Source organism: Cyrtonyx montezumae, unplaced genomic scaffold (genome assembly GCF_038088225.1).
Source record: "Cyrtonyx montezumae isolate F1298 unplaced genomic scaffold, pur_monq_1.0 scaffold_17, whole genome shotgun sequence".
NCBI classification, from domain to species: Eukaryota; Metazoa; Chordata; class Aves; order Galliformes; family Odontophoridae; genus Cyrtonyx; species Cyrtonyx montezumae.
Genome location: NW_027071903.1, coordinates 10893872 through 10905332, shown reverse-complemented (window position 1 = coordinate 10905332; position 11461 = coordinate 10893872). Strand labels below are relative to the sequence as shown.

General features: G+C 39.1%; 1 protein-coding gene across 1 annotated transcript; it reads left to right on the top strand.

Moving 5' to 3' along the window:
- Positions 1-3559: 3559 nt before the first annotated feature.
- On the top strand, positions 3560-10766 carry SNX20 (sorting nexin 20). Its single transcript, XM_065733239.1, has 4 exons — positions 3560-3693; positions 5530-5702; positions 7123-7274; positions 9796-10766. The coding sequence occupies exons 2-4, from the start codon at positions 5537-5539 to the stop codon at positions 10462-10464; spliced, it is 987 nt and encodes a 328-aa protein (XP_065589311.1). The 5' UTR covers positions 3560-3693; positions 5530-5536; the 3' UTR covers positions 10465-10766.
- Positions 10767-11461: the final 695 nt, after the last annotated feature.

The following is an 11461-nucleotide window of genomic DNA, read 5'->3' as shown; positions in this document are numbered from 1 at the left end:
CTCAATGTTATCAGCGGGGAAGATGGCCAGCATGCATACACTGTCTAGAAAGCCTGTCATTACACAGGGATGCAGCAGTGCTCCTGAAACATAACCCAAGCTAATATGACACTGTAGCTGCAGCTCCGTGCCACCGACGGAGCACAGATGAAGGGCAGACCACGCCTGCTGCTTTGCAGCTCCTTTGTACTCCGTTAGAAGTATAACGGAGGATTCTGGAAATGTAAAATGGGCCTGTTGCATTTCTTTCATATTAGAAACCCTGTCTGTAACGCCAGCACTTGGTACTTGCCATTAAGTGGCACAATGTGTTTTATAACTGCACTCTTGATTTAAAAAAAAACAACAACCATGCTTTGTAATAATGAAGCATTGTAAACAAATTCCACTTTCAAAAGTTACACCACCATACAACTAAACGTTATATGAACCTCATGGAACAGTATTTTGTGCTGTGCCAGGGTAGTAGCATGTTATACATTTATCAGTACCCAAAAGTGCTGAACATTCGTGCAGAACATATGATTATTTCTTCTTCTTCAAACATGGAAGCAGTAGGTATTTATGCAGCTGCAGTAAAAGAAAAAAGAGAGGAAAAGTTCCTGCAGAAGCATCAAAGACAACATCAGAGCACTTTCTAAATATTAGTTGTGTGGTAGAAGAGGACGTGGATAAACATGTTGGGTATTTCTGTCTCCTCTTGGTATTTTTCATTACCCACAGTTCTAACGAATGATTTGGTAAAATAAATAAGGATTAGTTACATAGCTTGGAGCCTGAGACGGAAAAGCAGCACAAGCCCTAGGAGGTGATCTGAAGCTGTATTTCATGGGGCTGGAGCTGAAGAGGTTTTATTACAGGGAATTACAACCATATTCTTTAACCCAAACAGGAGTTCACAATGCCTGTTATAACTGGAAAAATCTGGTAGTAAAGTGCAGTTCCTATGTAACACTGGTTTATCTCATCATTTTTCAAGCTAATATGAGGTTTAAATATTTTCTTCGTTGGGGTTTTTGTAACTATCAGATTGGGAAAATGTTAAGTGCCCAAATCGACACGATGTTTTACACTGTTGTAGCAGTCCCTTCTGGTTCTTTAACCATCAGAAGCATGAACACTGCTCTTTCCCTGCAGGCATCCTTAATGTGACATCACAGGGCTAGCTCATCTGGTGGCTAATTACCAGGTTTTAGGCAACTCTTCCTAAAATGAGTCCTTTCCTCTTAAATATGTATGGAGGACAAAACTTCTAGGACAATCAACTCTGTGAACTGCAGTATATCAATTTTAACCTTGCCTTGCTCCTATGTTACTGCAGAACATTATTTTTCCATATCCCTTAGTAAATACATTTAATACTGTGCTCTTACGTATGCCAGCCAAAGTCAGTGCTTGTACAGAATAGAAATTCTGAGTGAGCCAGTGTATAAGCAACCTTTTTTCATCACTGAATATGACAGAGCACTTTTTTTTTTCATTAAAACTTACCAAAGTTTTATGAGTAGTCAGATTAATTTACAGTGTAAGAGCACTCCTTCTTCTCAGAATGGTATGCTGCCCCTGTGAATGTTCTCCTTTGCTGCTGCTTAATCCTTTGTATAGTATCTGACTGCTGAAAGTGAAACTGAAAGTACAAAGAAAGAGCTATCAGTTATGCATTCTGCTAGCAAACATCAATGTATATTGTAGATTTTTTTTAATGTGCTTAATCAAGCAGACATTCCAAAAAGTAAAACACTGCTAGACAAACAACAGTCCCAGTGAAGGGCCAAGGGTTGTGGGGACCAAGCCCAAGTGAATGGGAGCAGCATGAGGAGGAGCAGCCAGATAACATGCTATGGGTGACACTGCTCATGGGGTTGGTCCTCTCATGGCAGTGGTCCTGGGGGTGCCTCAGGAATCAGCTGTATGCAGAACAGCTGAGCTGACAAGGCAGGCAGCATTCCTGCAGAACACCTTTGGTTTGTAAACTATCCCATATCACTCAGTCATGCTTGTAGTAGCAGATTTCACGTCTTTTTAATCATCCAGGTTAATTTGACTAGGAGGTACTCATTCTGAGATAATTCAACATAGAGGTCATTATGTACTTTCTCCTTTTCCATCACCTTCATCAAGACCAGGACAAGGGCACAAAGCTCCATGAAATAATACATTGTTTTTTGGCAACACATAAATTAGCAAATTCAGAATTCAAAGCTCAGATACGTCTGTGAACTGTCAGCATGAGTGAAATGCACTGGAATCCTCCTTGGATTTCATTCACAATTGTAACCAAACCCGTAAATCTAACTTTAAAGGAATGAGACTTGAGCCAGAAACCCATGCCTTGTCTACACTTAAAAGCGTTGGCTGGTACAGCTACACCTTAGAGCTGTATTGGCAAACACAGATTTCTTTTCTGGTATAATTTAAATCACTTTCCACATGGAACATGATAAATGGGCTGAAGGACTCTGCCAATGTAACAGCATCTATGCTAGGGGTTTTGCCAGTATGGCTGCAGTTGCATAGGAGCGATTTTTCATCATTCTGACAGCAATTTTGGCAAAACGTCTACATTTAAACAGAGTCCAAGTTAAAGTTGGCATTGTTCTTTGTTGTGAATAAAGCTGAAGAGAGACATTGTCAGTTTCTGGCCCTGATCTTACATTATTTGAAATTGTTTGTTCTAAAGGAATGTGTGGGGCAGGATCCATGTGGTTCTTTGGATGTTTGCCTCCCACATTTGTGCTGCATTAAAATCTCTTGGTTTTTCATTGAGTGAGCTTTGGCAAGAGGGAAACTTACATTACTAAAAAGATAGCGTCCACACTATTTACCCAGAAATAGCTATGCTAATGCTTTAAAGCGAATTTCCAAAGTGAAGTGAACTACAAAAGGAAGCATCTTGGCCACTGGACACGTGGATTAATGCATCATTCTTAACTTTGTCCTCAGCTCAACAAAGAATTGAAGCACAGGATTAATTTTAGGCACACACATAAGTTCATTTCAAGCTTAGTAGTCACATCAAATATGATAATGTTCCTTTTTGAACTTCAATTAAGCAGATATTTTAAATCAATCACATGTTTAAGGACTGTGTGGAATTCAGATTTCTGTCAGAAGTGCAATTTTACATTGAACAAGGCTATTTATTGTGGTACTATCTGCATGTTCTTTCCTGAACTAGATGTTAAGTCTGTATTTTAAAGATGTCCTACAGGGCCTATTTTTCCACATAAGTGCATTTACATATTTGACTCGTTTTTCTTAATCTCTTATTTGCTAAGTGTGGGGTTTTTTGGCTTCAGAAACCCATGCGGATGTGTTTTCATCGATTTTGTAATCGCATTGACTGTTGAGCTCTTTCCTCTGCCACATTTTGTATTTGCACATGTAGGACTGACACTGGGGTTTGCAGCCCTGTTCTCGTGGCTGGAGCTGCATTGCTGCATCTTGTCTGCAGACAGTAGCTGGGCTGCTCAAAGCAGATAGAAAATTTAATGCACCAAAACAGCAAGCCAATTGGACGAGGAAGTCTGATTTAATCAAGACTACTTCCTTCCTTTTTGTAACATACAGAATGTGCCTGCTCAAAGCACACACAGACATATTTTTCTGTTTTTTAAAATGCAGAGCAGGCCTCTCCTGACTTCATACGGACTACAAATGCACCACAACTAAAACCTCCTCAGCATTCCCCAGGTGAGCATTCTGTGCACTTCGGTTTCTGCTGTTACTCGTAACTCAATCTGAGTGGTGTTTACTGTGACAGAGAGCAGACCCGGTGTCTCATCAAAGTAAAATTGTGTCATTTGTTGCAGGTTTCCTTGAATTGTTTAACATTTTTTTTTTTTTTTTTTAGTGTTAAAAAAATAGTTGCTTAGTTAAAACTGCTTACAGTGACTTGTAGATGCGAAAGTGAAACAACATGTTTCTGTGAAGTACGAGTAGTTTTCAAGGCAGACATGTGAAGTCTTGCATATCACAGTATTTCTCTGACAAATCATATTTTACAGTTATATTTACACGTGTATGCACATATATTTATATGTATTGAACATTAACTATACATATATAGAAAGATGTATATTTTGAATATAAATACACTTTTGCTTATCAGGTTAGACAAACTCATAAGCAAGAAAAATTTTCTCAATTCTCATTTGATCTGCTCTATATGAGATTATCCTTACATGAAAAACAAAGATTTGAAAGGTTATACTCTTGGAACAAACTGTGACAGCTATCAGAAGGGCTGAGCAGCTGGAAATGTCTGGCTACTTGTAATGTTCAGAAGGAGGTTTTGAGGACTAGAACAGCGAGAACTTTCATCCCCTAGTCCAAATTCCAAAAATAAGGGAACATGATGCTCTTAATAATGAGAATGACAGTGTGTACATTCTTGTTTGGCCAAGGCAGGCGAAGGAAAGGCTGTTGTTAAGAGGAAAGCACTTCCATTATTTCCAGAGGGGAAAGTAATTGCTTTTTCTTGTGTAGTTTACCAGAAATCAATAGGTCTGCTAAAGGAGTTTCCCCACCTCTGTGCCAGGCATTGCTCAACTGTGTGGTAGACAAGTGGTGGCAAAATGATATGTAGCAACACCTCTGCCTGCCTTGCTTAATAACCTCTCCTTGCACATTATTTTTACATTTATAGCAAGGAAACTTGGATTTATTTTAGAGCAGGTTTTCATGTTATTTGATTTTCACCCACTGGATGAACTGTGAGGAACACTTCCCTCAAGCTAACTAGCCAAACACAATCCCCTGGCAGAGCTCTTAGGATGCTCTTTAAATATTCTCAACTGCTAGTAGAACACAATGACATTTTGAGTAGTTACTTAACAACAACAACAAAATCTTAACGAGACATTTACATAGCAGAATAACCAATCCACTCTATGGATCAGGAGTAGATTTTGTTAAGCATTTTATGAGTATCTGGTGAAATGTCTGTCCAAGGACAGACCTACAAACTTATCAGCAGCACAGTATATGGGCTAAAAGAACAAGTAACAGGAAAATGCAACGCATAATAATTAGAAAACTCTGATCACCTTCCACCTAGGTGTCATCAGGCTCAGTTTTTTTTTGTTCTCAACATACACTGACAAATCTCTGGAGAGAACCTGAAACTATGAAATAAAACAAAAATATTTTACTGTTACAGATATCGCCTTAGTTTGCCTTATAGGCCAACAACATGATTAAGAGCAGATGGCAAGTTTGGGAGTCTTGAGAACAGTAATTTCTATCAATATAGGATAGCCAGGCTGCTATAGATATCAATAATCTCAGAGATCTGAGTTTAGATCAGAAGTAATACTTGTGAGGTTGAGGGCAAAATACCAGGAGAATAAATCGCCCTCCACTGATGCTTATGTTCTTCATTGGTTCCCTTTATTTCCCATGAAGCAACAGTTGCCCTCATACATGTTCACAGGGAGCAGAGAGCAAGCCAATAAAAAAGATAACCAGCCTGGATCTTCTGAAGGCATGTTACTAAGTAATGTCACCTTTTATACTCTTTTGTGACAGCATTGCAATGGAGCAGGACTCAGAGAGCACAGAAGAAAGAGAGCTGTTGGAAGCTGCAAGCAGGGTTGCTACATTTTCTATCTCAGCACCTCCTGATGAAGAACAGAATCAACCCGAAGCTGAAATGTCTTGTGAACTGAGCAAAGAAAATCCAGAAAAAGGAGACCTCCAAGGTAGATGCCATCCTTTCATTTTATGTAGCTATTAATCCTTTAAAATAATAAAAAAATGCTTATTTATAAAATGCTTATCCAGTATTAAAGCAGTATCAGTAAGGAAGGACACCAGGCTTGACTGATACTACCCTGAAGCAGTAGTCTCTCACATGCCCTGTGAAGAGGCAGCACTGGGCTTTTACTGTGCCTAATATTACTGTCATATGTTGTTAAATAAAATGTAAAATATAACCCATAATATATGCGATTTCATCAAGATTTTCAGCCTGTAAAGCTGTCATAAACAGCACCTCTCTCTTAAGAAATTATGCTTTGTAGAGAGTCAGCCAAACCCCAGAGGCACTGATAATTGAAACTGTATGACCAAACGATTAACAACATGTAAAAATGGGGCCACTGAGGAAGTACTACAGAGCCTTCATGTTTCTATTTCTGCATCAAGCAGTTATCCTCCCACTCATCTGTGGTCATTCATTTCCTCTGTCTGAATGCTGGATAAGTTTTGGACTGACTTCAGCTGACTGCATTGACAGAGACATTGCTGAGAGGAGATGGAGAATGCTGTGCCCACTGAAATACAGATACTCCATTTCTTTTATCCACTTTGGTAGCCTGTATGGCACCTCATGAAAACTGTTGTCACCGTATTTCAAAGGCAGAGAACTCACCCTTTTGAAAAGCTATGTCAAATTCTCCTGTGAGCAAACACTTCAGCCAGCCGACCTACATTTTTACATGTGCATACATGGTGGGGATTTTTTGCATGATTGTTACTGTAAGTAGGTGGAGAGGGAGGGAGGTGCACAAATAAAATATTGCTGTGGCATCACTTCAGCTACAAAAGAAAATGAGGATGTGAGAATTTCTCCTTCAGCTGCACTGGTTATTTGAGTTTCTCCTTTAAGGTTAGGATGCTGATGTATTCTCGGCTTTAATCTGTTACTTCACAATATGTGAATATGGTCAGTATTTCAGTGTAAGTCTGAATTTGCATCTGCATTGCATTATCAATCATAGAAACATCCTCATCTTCTCTTAGCCCAGAGAAATATCTGACTCGAAAGAGCAAGTCAGGGTTTGTAGGGCTGCTTGTGGGACAGGGACGTGTACCTCCTGCTCAGACTGTGCCTGAGGTTACGACATGGATATACAATGCATATTGTCAATGCTTTTCCATAACGAGATAAATTTATGTGTTGCAGCCAGTTTATTGTCATTCATAGTCCAGAGCACTACAGCCTTCCTCAGAGAATCTGGAGCTGTCTTTGTTGGCAGTGAAATCATTTACTTTGTCATGCTTTAGGTTTTGCTTTTACACTGACAGAAATTCTAAGCTCTGCTTTCACAATAAATGTGTAAAAGGTTTCCTTCCACATACAAAAGTTATAATTTGAAACACTGAATATATTGTTTTTAGATTCCAATGCATCCCTAAGTCCCAACTCTTCAATGACCACTAAGGAGCTTCAGGAATACTGGAGGAATGAAAAAAGCCAGTGCAGACAGGTCAAACTCCTGTTTGAAATTCCATCAACCAGAATTGTAGAGCACCACTTATCTAAATATGTGGTAAGTGAAAAAATGAATATGTAAGAAGATCATTAATTTTGATTCACTCTACAGGGATCTTCACAGCACACAGCATGCTTCACTACATGAAAGCCTCTCTGGTGCCTGAGTTTTGCAAGCCGTGATCATACTGAGTGGAACCTGTTCTCACTGTTCACGTAGGCATAGCTGGTGGAATCTGCCCCTAAGAAACCCTCTGACAATTGGTTCATAAAACCTGCAGCAGTAGAAAAGTGATATCAAGCAAATTAGTACTCAAATACCTTTACACCTAAAGGCTTGTCAACATTAAAGAAATTCACACAAGTATAAAAATATCAATGTGGTTACACCTGCACCGAGCTAGACTGCTCTAACAGCAGCATTATATTTATATAACTTCCATGTTGAAGATTTATGTTAGCTCAAGTTTGCTGCTGACAAAGCTTAAGATGTCCTCCAGCTAGAACTCTTCTGGGATTGTTCCCCTTCCTTACTTAGAGCTCCATTAAACGTCATTTTTCTTCTGCATTTTGTAGTGAAGAATGAGTATGAGGGGCAGGAACAAAGAACAGGTTGGATTTCTGATATCCTTTCTCCCAGCAGTGAGATTCGTTTTTTTTTTTTCTAATTCTACTCTCAGACTTCTAGAGCACTGAGCTAGAGTGAGTTCTGGTTGGTGATGCTCAGAAAGGGATGTTTTTCTTGTTTGCAACAACCTCTAAGATCTATAGATTAAAAATGCTAATAATCATACTGGTGTTGCTGATGCTGGGTGATGCAGCTCAGTAGAATTTAAAGCAGGTACATTTACATTCTAGAGACTGTCCTAAGATCCAGTTGCATGCTATACACACCTATGTGTGATGCTACTGTCTTGCACATGCTAGAGAGTATCCAGCTTACTGAATAATTTAAAAATATTTTAGTACAGCTGTAAGAGGACAAGTTTATCATTTGGTGTACGTGCAGGTAGTTAAATGTAGCTATGTTACAACAAAATTGAGCCAATTTGAATGACAGTTTAATTAAATGGCATTTCTCCCCATTCTCATGCATGTTCCATAAAGAAAAAAAAAATCAAGTACTTGTAAATTATTCACTTAGCTGCCCTTGATAAAATGATAACCTTAAAAATTGCTCATATGATTGCTTTGGATATGCTTCAAGAGTATATACACTTTTCAGCAGGGAGCAGGGCAAACTATAGGAAAATGTCACAGTGCCTACAAATGAAAAGAGATCAGAGAAGTCAGCTCGAATTTACAAACCTTTCAAGAAGTGCCTGTAAAGATCATTTATGAAGATTAAAACAGAGCATTTATCTTTCAGGAAAATCAAGGAATAGAATCAGAAAGAAACCATTGCTAGTACAGTTTTGCACCCTTCTATATCAGTGCTGAAAACAACTCATGATCATTAAACTGTTCTAATTCCTGTGTAATTCAGTGAGAACAGGAGAAAGTTGAATGTGATGGTCATGGTCATCATCCAAAAGCCAGCAAGCCAACAGTCCTTGCCCTTGGCTGTTGCACAGGGACACAGCTAAGCTGGCCTCCCTGGAGCTCCACTGGTTTACGCATATCAGATATTTGGCCCTTCCTCAACAATACTGTACTTGGATCAGGACCAATGGAGAATATATTTGTACAACACATAACGCTCAGTGTTATTTTGCAGCTATTTTGGATATCACATTCATTAGTTATTTTACTTTTACACCAACAAAGAGCTGCAGAAGCCATATTCTCAAGAACTGATAACATGGGACAGTGTTGCTGTTAGCTGTTAGTGAAGGATTTGGGCTAGCACACACAGACTTTTGTAGAAATGTCACTTCTTTGAATTATTTACATGCCAAGTAAGTTTGAATTACAGGACAATGATTTGGAGGGGAAAAGCAGCTCCAGAGTTGTTCCATCTTATTTTTGTATACACTAAATTTTAATGCCAAATATTCCTTCTTTCACAGCATCAATAATGCCTCCAAATCCCTAGAAATGTCTGATACGAGCAACATTTCTGAGTACTACAGCCAACATAAAATACACTGCATTCACTATTAAGTCTGGGAAATCCATTCTGTTCACTGACAATGACCGACTGCAGCACCCATGGCTGTTACAAACAAAATATTTGTACAGATCAATGGATTTTATACATATCAGTCTTCTAGTCCACCTTCCTCAGCACTTTGCACAACAGGATCTGTTAGAGCTTTGCATATCCACAACTCACTCATGTGCAAAGGCTAAATATGATGACAAAAATCCAAAACAGCTGGAGGTGGGAATTATTAATCTGATGGCTACAGATCTCAAAGATCAGCCCTACACTGTTTGTTATACTAACCAGCATCTAATTTAGCAGCTCCACATCAATCCAGAGGAGTATACAAGATTACATGCATAAAATTGGTACAGGAGGGTTTCAGCAGGAGCAGTATACTAGCAGACTTTTCAAAGCACTAACAGACCCGAGATGTGGCTGCACTAGGGTTAGGATGGTCCTTCTCATGTTATTTTTCTGTTTTGTTGTTTAGATGTATAAGATCATAATTTTGCAAACTGGAAGCTTTGACAGCAACAAGTCTGTAATTGAACGGCGCTATTCTGATTTTGAGAAACTGCACCGAAGTCTTCTGGAGGACTTCAGTGAGGAAATGGAAGATGTGACCTTTCCAAAAAAAGCCCTAACTGGGAACTTCACAGATGAAATAATCCATGAGAGAAAATTAGCCTTTAAAGACTACCTGAGGCTTCTGTATTCTATGAAATATATCAGGAGATCAAAAAAATTTATTGACTTTTTAACAAAGCCTGAGCTTCAGGAAGCATATGGCTGCCTGCGGGGCGGCCAGTACAACAAGGCTTTGGAAATCCTGTTAGAAGTCATCGGTCTGCAGGAGAGGCTGACAAGAGGCAACCCTGTCACAATTGTGCCTACTCTCTGTGCTATTGTGGTGTGCCACAAGGACTTGGGAAACCCAGCAAGTGCCTTTGAATATGGGGAAAAGGCTCTATCGCACCTCTGTGCACGTAACAGTCACAAGTACTATATCCCGTTGTTAGAAGCCATGATCACTTTGGCATATGAGCTTGGCAAGGATTTTTTGTCTTTGCAAGAGAAACTGGAAGAATGGAAGGCAAAAAAAGATCCCGTACGGGTTTTTTCCCTGAAAGAGCTCACAGTTCGGGAGTATGTAAAATGAATGAAGAGTAACTGAATTAAAGTGCAAAGCTGTCTGCTCCTTTTCCTGAACACAGTATCTTGAAAGAGAAATAACTGGAAATTACCTTTAAAGGTAACGTAACTTTCATAGGGGAAAAAAATCAAATATTTCTCAACATGTGCTAGGAAATATTATATTTACTCTAGACCTAAGCTTATCAAGAGACCTCTAGAAATAAATTTGTACCAAAACATCTTGTATGGTTTGCTTATTTTGATAGTATTTTGAACATAACCAATTTCGCATGGACTGTCAGGAAAATACTATGAATAAAGCACTTTCGAATCTGCAGTATCAACAGCATTGCTTGCTTATGGGAAAATTATTTGCTTTCAAGAAGAAAAATATCTTTTCAGTCAGTGTAATCTAAAGGATGCATTTTCAGACACCAATTGTAGGTGTTTCCTCCTCCAGGTGAAGCCAGTCAAACAGCACTTTGCCATTTCTGAGAATGCTGAATCCTACCTAAGTTAACTTCTCTGTGGAGGGAGGACTTGTGGAAAGGTTAACAATCAACCCTGGCAGGAGTGAAAAATACAAACGATGGTCACTCCATCAAATGTGAGAGAAGGTGTATTCTTGTTTGAGGTAATCTCTACAGCTCTGACCTGAGTACAAAATTCATACCCCATGCGTTATATACGTAATGGAAAGGAAGCACAGAAGGTTGCTATCGAGGAGAACATCTGGCTAAAGAATGGCAGTATTTAATTCTGATTATCAAGCTGTGAGACACATGGCTAATGGACAATCTGTCCTGAGTATGTGCTTCTCTGTTGTCTTTCAGAGGTTTTTGTAAGTTGGGTGTTGCCTTAGTTTTACAGCCTAGTAACAGCTACCGTTTCAGTGGCTCTGCAATATTATATTAATTACTTTGGGACCACATCCATATATCATGAAGACTATACTTATCTAGGCCATAACACTGTCACTAACAGCTCCTATTTAGCTGCTTCTGTACTTCTTCCCCACACTT